The sequence below is a fragment of the Cavia porcellus genome, unplaced genomic scaffold (assembly GCF_034190915.1).
Source record: "Cavia porcellus strain 051 isolate PalLab524CR breed Dunkin Hartley unplaced genomic scaffold, mCavPor4.1 scaffold_15, whole genome shotgun sequence".
NCBI classification, from domain to species: Eukaryota; Metazoa; Chordata; class Mammalia; order Rodentia; family Caviidae; genus Cavia; species Cavia porcellus.
The window spans coordinates 26,457,103-26,473,150 of record NW_026947498.1 but is presented as its reverse complement, the minus strand read 5'-3'; the positions used below and the strand labels follow the sequence as shown (position 1 = coordinate 26,473,150).

General features: G+C 32.7%; 1 protein-coding gene across 7 annotated transcripts in view; it reads left to right on the top strand.

The window, feature by feature from the left end:
- Nucleotides 1–16,048, top strand: part of Robo1 (roundabout guidance receptor 1) — a 1,010,950-nt gene that overhangs the window by 858,574 nt on the left and 136,328 nt on the right. For all 7 annotated transcript variants that reach the window (XM_063224749.1, XM_063224750.1, XM_063224748.1 and 4 more), the window contains one exon: nt 11,083–11,240. In XM_063224749.1, coding sequence (XP_063080819.1) covers nt 11,083–11,240 — 158 coding nt within the window. The remainder of the gene's footprint in view (nt 1–11,082; nt 11,241–16,048) is intronic.

Genomic DNA, 16,048 nt, shown 5'->3' with positions numbered 1-16,048 from the left:
CTCTTCTGTGTGAGCCACACACAACGGAGAGACAGCCGAAGTTTCCTGTTATTGCTTTATTGCCAGGCTTTACCTTCACTGGACATGAACCAGCCTCCTCCCTTGTAGTTTCTGGGTATTTTCCCTGGACATTGAAGACATGATTTTTTTTAGGATGGACTGTCTCTCTGCTGAAGCTACTCCACTTCCATTTTGTGCAATACAATATGACGCAGAACATTCAAAAATGATACATAATTTAAGAGTTTTACTTTGATAGAGAATTGTTTATCACGTGCAATTTTTTTTTTTTTGTTTTTAATACTTTCCGAAGAGTAATAAGCTGTACATTTCATAAAACATGGTTACTGGTAAAGACAGTACCATTAATAAAAGTATAACATTATTTTCTTTTCTAGTTAATTCACAGTGCCTTTAGACAGGGGTTGTTAGTGTGACTCCAGTGCTCCGCAAAAGGAGACTTTAAACTTTGGCTGCAAAAGAGCTGAAGACTGAGAAGCTCCCAGGAGCTATGCTGTTTATGAGGCAAAGGCAGCTCACACAGCTACACAATTGCGTGTTTGTTATGTCCCTTGGAGCCTGAAAGCCCTATTAGGTAAGCAGCATTAGGATTTTAAAGCTCTAGACAGCCTGTGATAGGGGATGATACAGGAAAGGAACAAATCTGAAAGTTATTATGTTCAGGAATAGTAATGGTGATTTAGGGCAGATTGTCGCCAATTAAGGACCTTCTTGTTTGGATGATGTGTCTGTGTGTGTGTGAGTGTGTGTATGCCATTTAGACTTGCTTTTTCTCCATCATTGAAGTATTCTTTTGGGTTTTCTGAGGAAAATATTATAATTGCCAATTTTAATTATGTTGCACAAAGATACATTGGTGAGAGAGGATTTTTGTTTGTTTGGTTTTTGTTTTTAATACAATAGCTATTTTCTCTGGTTCTTCACCATTGCTGGGGAGGTTTCAATGAGATCATTTTAAACTGTGAGGGCTTTTCTCCCTTGAGTCTGTTAAGTATTATACATCCTTTACCCAGCTCTCCAATAAAATTTAAACACTCCTTCTAGCCTTTCCCTGGGCATCAGAGGATAAAGAAGCACTGTGTGCTCCCCTCTCCATGCAAACCTTGTTTCCCAGCAAATATTTAAATTAGATACTATTCTAGCCTTTTTAAGGTGCTTTTAAAATATGCATATTTATGAAAATAATTGTTTGTGTCCAATAACTCAGTAGTAATTGGGTTCTTTCACCAGCTGATTTGTGTTCTAATTTGCAGTTGAAGATAGGAGAGAAAATGAAGGAGGGTGCCCTTAAATTATATAGATTTATATTATTATAGACTGTTGTACTGTGGTTCAATGTTAAGGTGTTATTTGAAATGCTAGGAATGACTCTCCAGCAACAGCATTTGCAAATGGGTGTACTGAAATAGTAAATGAGGACATGATTTTGCATCCAGATACTCTCCAGAAAGCCAGTAGTGTTCAGTATTGAAAGTTCAGGTTGACTTTGATTTCAGCCAACAGAATTGATTCAAATCTCAAATGTATGACTTACTGACTGCATACTAAAGACCTCTATAGGAACTTGAGAAAAATTTTTAACTTTACCTGTCTATAATGAGTATGATGAAAGTCCCCACCCAGAGTTTTAGTTCACTGTGAGCACTAATTGAATTAGTTGCTATGAAATCCTCAGAATGCTGCTGGATACTCAATATGAGTGCAATGATTATGATTTGTTGTTCATGTTTTCTTGTTACTGTCTCAGCAGAAGTGACTTTCTAGTGTCTATACAAAAAACATTAGATCTGGATTCTTTTATAAGAGGCGCTCCAAACCCACTGTACAAGTGAGACAGGATTTCTTTTACCTATTTTGTGTTTGACTTTTTGTCAGTTTCAATTGAAGAAAGCATTCTGTTTTTCTGTCTTTTTTTTGTGACATATAGAAAAGAGGACCTGAAATAAATGAGTGCTCCAAAAGATGAAGCCATGTCGTGTGGTGGTAGCCACCACTAATAGCCATAATATCTCATACTTTTATTGAATGAGTGAATTACAGATAATCTGTAATTATTTGAGTATGTAGTATATTCCCAGGGAATTTTACATATGATTATAGAATTTATATATTTTTAATGAATTTAAGATTTCTGGTTATTTTTAATGGTGTAATAAAATTTAATATGATATTGATTTTCTCATCTCATATCCTTTTATTTCCTATTGATTGTTTTTAAGTTAAATTTAAATTATGGAAATCCTAGGGAATGTTCCATAGTGTTCTGAATTGATTTCATTCATCAAACAATGGAATTGAGTTTATTTTTTTTTCTATATTTGCCTGTGAAAGTGTGTAGCACAAATCATATCATATTAGTGGTCATATAGATTCACAATTATTTATTCATATACATATATAGTACATACACTGATATGTGTAATGCATATGTAAAAATAGAACTTATCAGTTTTTGACACTTTCAGTTAAAATACATTTATCAAACACAATTACAATTTTTCATACTTAAAATTATACAATAGATTAATTGATCAGTTGTTTTATTAATTAGCTATTGAGATTTGGAATATAGCAGCATTAAGATCTAAACGCAGTGAGCTAGGAATTTAGCTCACTGGCATAAGCAAGCATGAAGTCATGAGTTTGATCCTTGATACCACCAAAAACAACATTAACAACAATAAAAAAAAAACCCCATCTAAACAAACCAAAAACAATTCTTTATTAAGTGCTAAAGGGTAGAGTTTGGGGACATAATTTTATTTGTTTATTTATTTGTTTTATTGAGCCCGGGTCATGCTGTGTAGTTCAGGTTCGGATTCATTATGTAGCCTAGACTGTTTTGAAACTCGTAACATCTTGCTGCCTTGGTTGACCGAATGTGCCTGGAAGTCAGAATATTTTTTAAATCAATAAAATAATTTTCATATCCTTATGCTCTCATATCAGGTCTTCTTTTCAATAAGAATTTCCTGTGTCTTTCTATTCTTAATGGAAGCATTTACTTATACATTGTCTGTATATCGGCCTAAACATTAAAAATGGCGTGTTCAGTTATTTAGGTCAGAAATCTGGGAATTGTTTTTTATATCTTTTTTCCCATCCTGTTTTGCCCATCAAGAAGTCAGTTTGGTTTTCTTTTTTGTCTTGTGGTGCTGGTTTTGGTTGTCATTGTTTTTGTGGTGTCTTATTATGTCTCTCAGGCTTACATAATCCTCCTACCTCAGCCTCTTTCATCTGGGACTATCAGCATGTGTCACCATGCTTGCCTCCTCTGTTTGAGCTGAATCTCCAAAGCAAACCTGGGATCTCTCCCCATTTAACCAAATGCAGTATCATCCTTAGGGTATGTAGCAGCCATTATTTATCTTTCATTAATACAATAGGGTTCTAGCTGCTCTTTCTGCTTCCATTCTAACCTCACTCTCCATTTTATTCACAAAGCAACTAGAATGAACATTTAAATGTAATTCTATCACATAACTACTGTATGCAAGACTTGGTGATTTATAAGGGTAATTAGCATCCTAAAGGCTGACCTCTTCTTTGCTGTTACACTGCCGTGAACCTGACCCACTACACGGGGACTATACCTCATTGAATTTCTTTAGTGAAAGATTTTCTACCAAACCTGGATTGCTTCCTCTGTCACAGTGCACTATAATATGTTTTCCTAATTTTTCAGGCTTCATCTCAACTATTGCTTCCTCCCCAGCCCCGAGTGTAAATAGAACTTCTTATGAGTCTCTCACGTGACATCGTATTATTTTCTTTCATGGCTTATCACAATTATGTGATATTGCTTAAAAATGAGTTCAGTAGGATGGTGTCTGACTGCCATCTGTACCTCAAGCATCATGATTTTAGGACTCATGTCAGTTTAATCTGACAATTCATATTCACTCCTTAACACTTTTTAAATGTCTTGTAAACCTTCATTAAATGCTGTCTTGGGCATTGTACTGGACACAAATGGTGGAAGTAGCAAAGACAAATTCCTTGTTTTCATGTAGCTGACCTTCAGATGGGAAGAAGCATAGAGCTATACTGCTCTGTTTGAGGACTCTCTTAGTTCAGAGTACTACATGTAAAGTTGATCTTACAAAAAGAAAGAATGTATGCCTGTTTTACTTTAATTAGGCCCCCACGGCTCAGATATCCTCATTTTGTCTGTGTTTTTTTAACCCTGCCAGGCTCCTCCTGAGTGTGACTTTTGCTCTGCCACTTAGAAACCTTCATCAATGGCATTCTTTGTCCTTTGCGTTTGTACTGGCAGCTGAGAAATTTGGCAATTCCCTACACAGTGACTAATAGCAATACTTCTTTGCAGATGTAATGCACCATAAAAGTGGCAAGTCCTGTATAAACATTAAATAATTAGCTTTTATAATAACACTATCAAGATAAAGTGTGTAAAGCTCCATTTTGTATGGAAATAACTCAATAATTGTGACTTTTCCTATTAGAATCATAGGTTAGTGAAATAATTTGTTGTGATTCTGAAATTTTAGACTTCTGTTTTGTACTTAACACATATCTACAAATAGTACAGTCTATAAAATTTTATTCTAAAATTTAAGCTTTTCATTTCACTTAAAATTTACTTTCAAGTGTATGAAATGCAGACATCTAACAAGCTATTGACATCTTTAAAGCAGAACATACAACTTTAGCAATTTGATTTATTGTGGTAGTATATTTTAAATGATGCCCCAGACATTCATGTCCACTGAATATTAACTAGCTAAATGTTAATTCTTATTAATCTATACTTTTCTGTAGGTGGACGATTGATTTCAGTTTGAGTTCAGTACGACAAACTTGCATTTTGTTTGCCTTGATGACTTAGTGCCATGATAATAAATACTAGAGGGTATCTTACAGCTCACTACAAGAAGTCTCATTATGGTGTCTGTGTTTCTGTAAAATGGAACTGTGCTTTATCTTGGCCCAAACCAGAAGTAAGTCTCATGGTCAAAAGACCAGACACGACACGTGGATTATAGCTCAGGGACCAAGTTGTACCCACAGTACATGAAGAATAAAAAAGATGACCAGTGATGCCATGCCTCACTGGTACAATCCGCAGAGCAAAGGAGCCTGCAACTGAGTTTAACTTAACTTGCTCTTCTGTTATACATTTCAGGAATAAATTGTTACTAATTACTCTAATAATATCTTCTTTTCTAATAGTAACAGTAGTTTATAGTCATTAAGGTTGAGTGATGTTTGATATCTGTCCATATTATGTCACTCTCAAAATGTATAATTTTTGAATTAAAAAAATGTACTGTGTTCCTAGAACAGAGTCTAAAGGGTTTTTGAAATCTTTTGGAATGTCTTCTTAAGAAAATAAGTGCTTCTCCAAGCATATTTTCTTCCAGGGTCCTAACCAAAGCATAATTTAATACTTAAAAATAAAATGATGTGGTATAAAATCTATAAGTAGTAGATAGTATCATTATTTAAAGATATTCATCAATAAATTCAGTTCAAAGTTTAAAAAGTAAACATTATTAGGAAATATAACTGTGCAAAATGAATGTTTATGTGCATCAATAAAAATGAATCATTAGCATTAGAGATGGTACTGTAAGATGGAAAATCTTCATAGAAAGTATTTTTACATGGTGTTGTTTTGGTTTTCACTTTTGATGGGTTACCTTTCCATGCATTCATCTTCTTTTTTGAATATTTTTGAAATTCTGGAATTATGAATATATTTTAAGAAATTTTAAGAAGTTTAAAAAACTTTCATTCTTCAAATAACACTTTATACTTCTGAATAATGATGTGAGCTAAAAAGTGATCATTTAAATCATTTAGATGAACCACTACTGCCTTATCAAATCCCAAAACATATCTATCAATTTGAAGTATTCTGTAATAAAATTCAATTATATTACCTCTCTTGATAACACAAATTTTAAAGTTGTTTTAAGACAGCTATCACTGTATTATGTAGACTTCACTGGGAGAAAAATGCAAGAATTCTACTCAGAGACAAAGTATGTTCTCAATACAGAGGTGTTTAATAAAAGAATTACAGTCATTTTAAAATTAAATATTTCTTAATGCCCACATGTTAGTTGGCCTTGAAAAAGATGACTATAAGTATTGCAAAAGTGAGTAAGTGTCATGTACTGAAAATTAAAACCTAAGTAAATCTTTAATAGCTTTGAGAATAAATGGAGCATTGAAATAAAGACATGCCATTACTGAAGATCTATAAAGTAATTCTCTTTAGGAAAACACTTCATCATTTACTTTTTCCTCCAATATGCTCTACTTTTAAATGCTCATTGATTTTTTTCTTCTCCTAATCATCACATTTTACTATTTGTTATAGGGTTTCATTGATAAGTAGATTTTTAAGGGAAAAAGAAATCCTAAGAGTACATAATATCTTCTCTTGTTTTCCACATGACACCCATTTCTAACTTGGTGTCCATATTTAATTAAAAAGCTTATTATTTTACAGTCTGCAGCTATTTTGCAGATGAAATAAAGGAATCATTGATCAAAAGCAGAGCATCCTATATGGCTGAATAATTATTTTGAATATATTGATGAAAATATGAAATAGGCTCATCCAAGCATGGAAAAATTAAGAAAGTGTAAATATAGCATTATAAAACAGTTAGAAATATTCAACAATATTAAATCCATCACACAAGTACAGGAAAATGAATCTCAGGAAATTTGCCATTATCCTTGGTTATGTGACAAAAATCAGAACAAAACCCAGGTTTTGTTAATATTAAAAATATTAAACATTCATATTTAAAATGGCCATATGATTGTTCAGGAAGAACACTTATTACTTAACTTCTTCTGCATTGGAAACGGGTTAATATATTAATTGTAGTATGATACTTGCAAACACTGTGTTAGAGCCAGATAGATGTGCAGTTTGACTGAGAAAGGTCCTTTGCAAACTGAAGATCTGAGTTCTTTCTTAGGCATTGTCTCTTTCAGTCACTCATTTGTGCACTGAAACTAACAAATTCATGTTATTACAAGATCGTTCTTAGGATTAACTGAGTGGAGACTTAGTATGGTATATAATACAATAAATATCATCAGCCATGGCTAAAATATCATCAGCCATATCATTAAGCATCAGCCATGGCTAAAATCATCTTTATAGCTGACATTATCATTCTGTTTATATTTGTCATATCCTTTTCTCCCTTCCACTAAAAAAGGTTAATATATTAATTTCTAAACCATTTTTGGATCACACAAGCCTCTAGTTACACTAAGATTCTATGATTCATGAAGTTAAAGTCATTGTAATTCACAAATATTCACCGTATGATTAGGGAATAAAATTAACTTGGGCACACCTAAGGCTACTAGGTTGGATAGTTATGGGACTGCAGTGGAGCAGTGTGCAATTGTTACTAAGCCAACCCTCCCCAGATGGTGTGAATCTGCTGGAAATTCAATGAGATAGATAAGAGAATTGCACTTAGTTTTTTAACTTTTATTTTTATTATTACATCTTTGCACTACACAATGGTTACATTTCTTATGGAATGTTACACAGTGATAACAGGGTTTAAGAAAACAGAAAAAAAGAACAAGGATAAGCCTGTTGTGGTGCCACATGTCTATTATCTACCATTTGGGAGGCTAAGGTAGGAGGATCTCCGCAAGTTTGAGGCCAGCCAGGGCTACATAATGACTTCAAGGTGATCCTGAACTACACAGAGAGACCCCTGATGCCTAAAAGATGGCACTGCACTGGATTCAGGATACCTGTGTTTTGTTCTGATTTTTGTCACATAACCAAGGATAATGGCAAATTTCCTGAGATTCATTTTCCTGTATTTGTGTGATGGATTTATATTGTTGAATATTTCTAACTGTTTTATAATGCTATATTTATCTCAATTCTCAAACTTTTTACAATGCTCTCAGTTTTTTCCCCCAATATTAATGTCTCCATTGGACTTGGAAGAGTTCAGCTATTACTCTGTGTGCCTCAAAATCATGCAAATAGCTTTCAGGCATAACATTCAATTTTATTTTCTGGAAACATGTTTGCTTACTTTGAGAATTAAATTATAATTGGAGTAAAGCTTTTCAGAAAATAATATTAATTATGTGCTCCCTTTTGTTTAAAAGATTAATGCAGTTAACATTTTAAAAGACAAACTAGGAGACTTAAAGATTCAATGATACTTACGTTTTTCTTTAATTTACGAAAAAATTAAAAATGAGCTAAAATAAAATTGCATAAATACAGAAGACACATGATGTGCTTATGATAATGTAGTGACGCATGTTTTACACCTTTTTAGGTGAAATTTATTAGAATATGCTATAATACTCTTTGCTCTTTTTCTAATATTATAATTTCATTTGGAAAAATAGTTTTAATTTAAAAATGTGCACAATATGCAAATAAGAAACAATTGAAAATTTATACTTGAAGATATTAAAGAAGAAATTGTGAAATTTTTAAAGATATCTATCTGTATTTTGGAGTGCTTATAGATCCCTCCATGATGCAGCTAATCATTTAAAATTCCTATTTATTTATTTAATTATTTATTCATTTTTGGGGGGTACTGGAAATCAAACTCAGAACATCATGCTTGCCAGGAAGGTGCTGTGCTATGGAGCTAAATTGCAGGGCTGCTATTCAAGCTCTCATTTTTATTTTAGTAACAAATATATACATAAATTAAGAAAATTGGGCAAATTTACTAAATGCTTGTATTATTTTGTAATGTGACACATATTTTTTCCTCAAAATGAAATATTCTATATCAGTATAAGGAAGAAATACTGCTTTTATAAAAAGAAGAAAAACTTAAATTCATAACTTTATTCAGAATTGCCTGTACACATATGAAAATTAGAGTTTTATGTTTTACAGCTGCAAAAATAATTACATGAGTATTATCTAAGTTACAGTCTTTAATGGATTATTGTAAGCTTTGCATTACATACTGTAAAAGCACAAATAATAGACTAGATGGAGAAATAGTTTTATTTATCTGACAGAATTTTAATATATTTCTTCAAGATATTTTATTATTCATTGGTTTATTTGCTATATGATCTCAATTTCTATATAAGATATAGTATTAATAACTAGGGTGCAAGCCTACCACAAAATGTGGCACACTATTTTAACATTGGATGTTACAGCGGTTCCAAAATGTTATCCTAAATTACCAGTTTGATACAAAAAACCCACATAATTCTTCATAAGGTCAATGTACTTACTTTTTCTTTAAACATTGCATGTTGTTTTCAGTAAATCTTTAACACTGAATACTACTGAGAGCTTATTAATAGTGAGTCTTCATGTTTTATTCTTTTAGTATGTGATAATAGCAGCCAAAGTTTTTTTCAGCTAAACAAACTTGTTTTTGTGTCAAGATGCTTTTTAATAGCATGGAATATTAAAGATAGAATTACAATAGATCAATACAGTCATATTTACCTGTTTTTTTTTTTTTTTTTATCTTTTACTATTGTTTCCAAAGATAAGGAAGCACAAATTCTTCTGGAGAAGTTTTCAACAATGAACATACTCTTATTGTGCCCTGCTTAACTCAATAGGCAGATTAGATGCAGCGTTTTGAGTAATACTGTGGCTTACCCAGATACAGGCACATAGTAGAGAGGAAGGAAACAGAAAGAACTAATAAAGAAAGATATGAGTTTTTTAAACCTAAAAATGTATTTGAAGTGTGAAACCAAAACTTAAAAGTGGCTTTTTAATAATAGTGTGCAAATTTTAAATGTTGTAATGTTTTATCTGTAAAGATATATTAAAATATCAATGGGATGGACGGGCATCCATGCATTACATGGTTGTAATGTCTAGAATTCAATTCAATGGACAATAAAGGTTAAATCATGTTTTGCACTCCGAATTTGTGCACTTAGCATACAGATAATCTTAAAGTATTTACTGAAGTTACTAAAATGGTCCACAATTTATTATGCTCAGAGTTAAGAGGAAGTTCAGTAGTTAACTATTTTTGAGATTTTACAGTGAAATCTGTATCTCTGTTTCTGTCTTGTAAATAGGGAAATATAATAAGTAATGGATTTCCAATTACTTATCAGGCAAATAACAGAGTTGTGCCAAATATTTCATGATTTCTGGCTGTTACCAAGATACTGAGCATGAAGTCACTCTATGAACTATTTTTGGAATATATTTGGGAATTTTGTATATTTTGCTCCCAAGATTACAGGCTATTTTATAGTATTTTAATTATTTCATAGTATGTATGTGGTATAATAGGTTCCAGTTGAGATTCATTAATCCCTTGTTTTCTTTGATGTATCATAGATATAAATGTGATTGTTAATGCCTTAAACCCTAAATAAGTGTAAGAATTAAATGAGAAAATATAGGCTACCCCAAAAGCTTAGTCCATAAATTCTAAGTGGTGCTGGTAGCACTGATACTGTTACAGTTAGTGTCTTCTAAAACGTTCCCTCATTCAATTGATAATGAAAAAAACACAGACAATAATTTTAAATATAGACATTTTGCAAATGTGAGAAATTTTTATTTAAATACTTAAATTATGATAACACAATCTCAAAAAGTTTTAAATGTCTATAAATTCTTTTTCATTTAAATGTATGCTTAGAAGTGTCTTTATCTTTTAGTACGTTTATGTCTATGTGACATTTAATTATAGAAAATATCATTCCAATGCATCAAATACGTAAACGAAAATTCAGTTCTATTCATTACCTTATGGATGAGAAAAATGTAGGCAATGTGGCAGAAATAAAATGCAAGTTAGAATGAGGCCAAAAGCTAATTTTGAAGGCATGAAGCAGCAGGCCTCACTTACCTGCTGGCCTATGAAGAATATCAAATTATACCTCCTGTGTATCCTTAAGGCCAACTATCTTCATTAAATTGCATATGTCTTGAAGCAGATATGTACTTTTAAATCTGTATTGAAGGAGCTCTTAGTAGTTGTTCACTGTAATAAATGCCTCTTTTGCAGAAATTGAGAGATAAGGACTGTAGTGAATGTTGCAGATAATGATTTAATCTTGTTCCTACAGTACTACGGGATGACTTCAGACAAAACCCTTCAGATGTCATGGTGGCTGTTGGGGAGCCTGCAGTGATGGAATGCCAGCCTCCACGAGGCCATCCGGAGCCCACCATCTCATGGAAGAAGGATGGCTCCTCACTGGATGATAAGGATGAAAGAATAACTGTGAGTATTTCATTCAACAGCAGGGAACATTTGCATGACTTACTGTGTGTGTCTTCCCCAAACAAAAAAAAGGAAATCAAAGCAGGTTTTTAGACAAGGCTTGCATTTGCTCATTTCAGCTCTTCTTTTAAAAATACATCTCATTTCTCCTTGTACAGTCATGAAAATATGTGGAAAAAAAAAAAGACAATGATTCATTCAGAGATCAGAAAAAGAAAAAAAAATTATAATTTCTACTGTATTGTTTTAAAGTCAACATTTTAAGTTGACTTATTATTATTCAGAGCTCCTCATGTTTCTATATGTTATTGTTAAAATGATTTCTTTTCAAAATAATATCACCTATATAGTTAGTATGTTTCCAGAAGTTCTTTAAGATACTTCAGGATTTTTAAAAATGTGTTTTTGCTTTTTAAATTGTTTTTCTCTTATGGTTTTCTGTTCTATAGAGGTCATTATTGTTTCTAAAAACAAAAATCTGATTCTTAATAATAGTTAACCATGAGTTTATTTCATTATTAGCACAATTATTGAATAAATTTTGGGTGTCATATTCTTATGCTAATAAGAATGACAGTACTAGGTCTTTTTGTTTCAGATAGCAGTGAATTCACATGAGATCTTTGCTTGTTGTGTCTTGCAAATTCTTCACTAAAATATCTCAATCAGCCAAGATGTCACTGACTCTATAATTGTACAGTATTCCATTTTACAACGTCCTTTGATTGTGTGATTTCCATTGATATGTCTCCATTGTGAATTTATTAGCCAAACTTTTAAGTTCCTTTGGCAAATGTACGAGGAAAAGGTCACCGCTGAAGTTGAAGAACAGTGTTATAAGATGGACCTTGTAAACCTAATAAATGCTTGCACTATTGCTAAACAACTAGTAGCCAGTTATCATGATGATTAAATAGTAATAGACAAAATTTTAGAGATCTTTAATGAAAAGCATTTTTTCTTTCTGCACTAATGTGAATTAGACTGATTCTATAAAAGAAATTCTATAATTCTAGGGATAGGGTGAGCATGTCCCAACTATACTTTAGAGACATGCAGGAAAGTCAAATGGAAAAATGGAAACTGTAAGTAAAAACTTTGGTTTTAAACAATAAAGTCAGTAGCGCAGGCAAAAGATGCATATAGGAATAATTGCTTCTCTTAGTGCTGATATTTCTTTTGGGCTTATATGCAATTAAGAATCTTTTGCCCTTATAAACATATTCCAGATCCCTTAAATAAAATTTTTTTATAATTTCCATTTCCTTGCCTTAAAAGTTTGAACATAATGAGATCATTACTACTCCTGGCTTTCCTATGTCTTTCCTGATTATCCTTTTTTGCTTTGTACAAATCAACGACCAAATTCTCAACACTAAGGATGCAGCATTTAACAAATAATAAGATACTTTGTTGGTTTTATAGTCAAACTTAACTAAATAATTGCAGCACAAAGTTTGCTGAATTATAATAAGCCCTAGAAAAATAAAATAGTCAACAGACAAAGCATTCATTAGACGTTGAGTGAGCCTGACATTTAAAATAGGCTATTCAGAGAATGCCTCTCCTAAAACCCTGAAAAAATTGGAAGAAGGGAAAAATACACTTGGATGGAAAAGCTTTTGGTAAATGAAACAGTAACTTCAAAGATCTTAAGGTGTGGCACAACCAATACTTTAAAGTACATAGAGTCAGTGTAGGTAATTGGAGGGAGCACAGGGGACCTGTGTAGGGGTGTGGATGGAGTGGTACCAGGGAGCCAGACTGAGTCGGACCTTCTAGATGTTACAAATACTTTGACTTTTCCAGTCAGTAAGGTAGAAGAATCATGGGTTTTTCAGCAGAAGTTTCTGGTGCATTGAAAACACACTAAAGAGTGGCAGGGTGAAAAGTGAAGAAACCAGGTGAAGGTTTTGAAATAATCCATGCAAGCAATAAATGGTGGGTTGAACCAGTCTGTTAAGTGTGGAGGCAGTGACGAGTGATTAGATTCTGAATATACTGTCAAAGATTGGCCAACAAAATATGCTACCGAATTAAATGAGGCTTATGAGAAAAAGCTGAGGCAAGGATTATCTTCAGTGATGGGTCTGACTTTATGTCTGCTATTAACATCGCAGGGACTGGGGCTGTGGCTCAGTGGTAGAACCTTTGCCTAGCATACCTGAGGCTTACAACATAATTCTCATTACCGAAAAAAAAAAAATTACAGATTGTCGATTGAAGGAGAAGGTTTGGGGTGGGATATATTAGGAACTCAGTTTTAGACTGGTAATTTTAGAACGCTATAAAATATCTAAGAATATTTGTCAAATAGGCAGTTGGATGTATGAGTCAGAATTTCAGAGTTGAGGTTGAGGCTGGAGAAAAAATTAAGTTGTGGTACACACACAAGTACTTATTACTAATGAAAGGCTTTATTCCCAACTTCTTGTTCTTGGGTAGACCCATTTGACTCGTTTCAGCTTCATGACTTGTTAGTGAAAATTAAAGAAAATAACTGTACTTGAGTGAGCCTAATGTATGGTCTTCCTACTGCTCTGCAAGCAGGGAAGCCTCATGTATTAGGGAGAGGACAAACACTTCAAGGGCCAGAAGCCTTGGTTATGTGCAACCCATTAGAAGCACCCCCTACTTGTGTCTTCCTGGTTCAGATGCATAGAAAGATAAACATGAACTTGTACTACGTTACAAGTCACTGAAACTCACCACAGCATAACGTGGCCTATTGGATGAATGTGGGACTCATCAGGGCATACATCTTATTTAAAATTTGAAGCCTGACATCGTCAAGGGAGTGATTATAAACAGAAAGCACACAAGGTCCACTGCTTAGCTTTCAGGGAGAAGATGTGGAAAAAGCAGCAGACACTAAAAATGTACAGTCTGTGTGAAAGAAGGAAAACCAGTGGGCAGCCAGGCAAAGACAGTTTTTTAATGGGAAAGCATTGACCGAGCCCAGTGCAGCTGGTAGAATCATGTTATATGAGAACTGAAAATGGACCCCCGGAGTTAGCAACCTGGTGGTCAGTCATGGGTGACCCTGATGAAAACCACGTCAGGGGACTGGTAGGGCTAAAATCTCACTGCACTAGCTTAAGACAGTGTGAAAAGATTGAAATTGAACACACAGTGTACACAGCTCTTTTTATATTGTATCTTATAGGGCACAAAAATAATTGTAGTCTCAAATTTTAAAAGATCCCAGTTCATCCACAATGTTATATTTTGTGTGCATTTCTATGTGTCATTCTTTGTAATATTCAATATTTAAAACCATACAGTAAATTTGATTTTAAAAATAATTCTTGGGACTTCCTGCTGAATTGTACATTGGATTAAACAAAATTTTATGGTTCATGACAAAATATTTAATTTATTATCAAATCTTTATTCACTTTTTCTCCCTGAAGGTTGTAGTCCTTTAAGTTAAAAGCTTCACTGCCTAGTCTTGTTAGTTTAAAATCAATATAAGAATCACTTCCATTCAGCAAACAATTTAGAGTTGTAATCACCTATAACTATGAAGTGATGCCAACATGTTAAAGTATAAATAATTTTAATCATTTAAATGTTGCCAAAATGATGATCCACAAAAGTGTTCCATATGCCAGAAAGTTGTAACATCTGAAACTTTTACTATTTCTGAGACCATCTGTGTGTTTTATGTAAATTATGACTGTTGAATTGATAAAACAGTAGAGGTAAAAAGCACATTTATGCATTTGGGGAAATGAATAGATTAAAAAATCAGCAGTTTGATTTCAAAATCACTGTTCTTGTTTAGATCTTTTTTTTTTTTTTTTTTTTTTTTTTGCTTAGCTTCTTCCTTTAGGCAAAACTAAAATTGAGTAATTAAAACCAAAAAACCCCCTTAGATCAGAAACAGAATGCATGACATTTCCAATCCTATTCAAAACTTGAAAATACAATTTTAGGCGATGTTGGTTTTAGACCTTTTATTTGATTTTTTTTTCCTAAGCTCTATATTCAAATGATTGTTTGCATTTATATCTTTACTGTACTTTGCCAAATGTGGTGAGTACTGAAAAACAGGTGATTAAACCACGCAATATCTTTATGAAAGGCAATTGAAGATTGCACGGTTATTGCAACAGTTTTGATTATAGGAATTTCTATAGTTCTTTTATGCGGCTGCTTTGTTTGATGAAAATGTATAGTACAGGTCTCCCAGCTGTGAGAACAAAGACACACCCAAAGACATGCCAAAAAAAAAAAAAAAAAAAAAAAACAAGAAAAGAGAAAGAGAAATATGTAATTGGATTGTAGCTGCACCTGTATTTTTATAAAAGTCACTTCTTACATTGATCTGCTGAGCCAATTTTAGATCCATTATGATTATAAACCAGATATACATAAATAGCATTTTCTTAATTTCCTACATAACAAGAGAATATTTAAAAACTTCTTTGACATGTTTTTCATAGAATTGTTACTAGCAGTACGGATTATAGTCTTTTGATGATGTTGGTCTGTAACAGTCTTTTTTCTAGACATGAGTATAGAGTTGGAAATAGAATTTTAATTAGCAGGCTGGATTGAATTGATTTATTTCATGTGTTTGAAATTGAATCATAATCATCATTATTAATAAAAGTGAATTTTGTTATAGAAATGCATCAGCAATCTGAAGGCTTTTTTATGATGTACAAGAACACATAAACATCACAAAAAGTGATGCAGTTTTTCTAATTCAATATTTTTTGAAAATATTGCATTTAAATTCAAGATATTTTCTAATGATACAGCAGAAAGAATGTCAGTCAACATTGGGCAAAAACTAATAT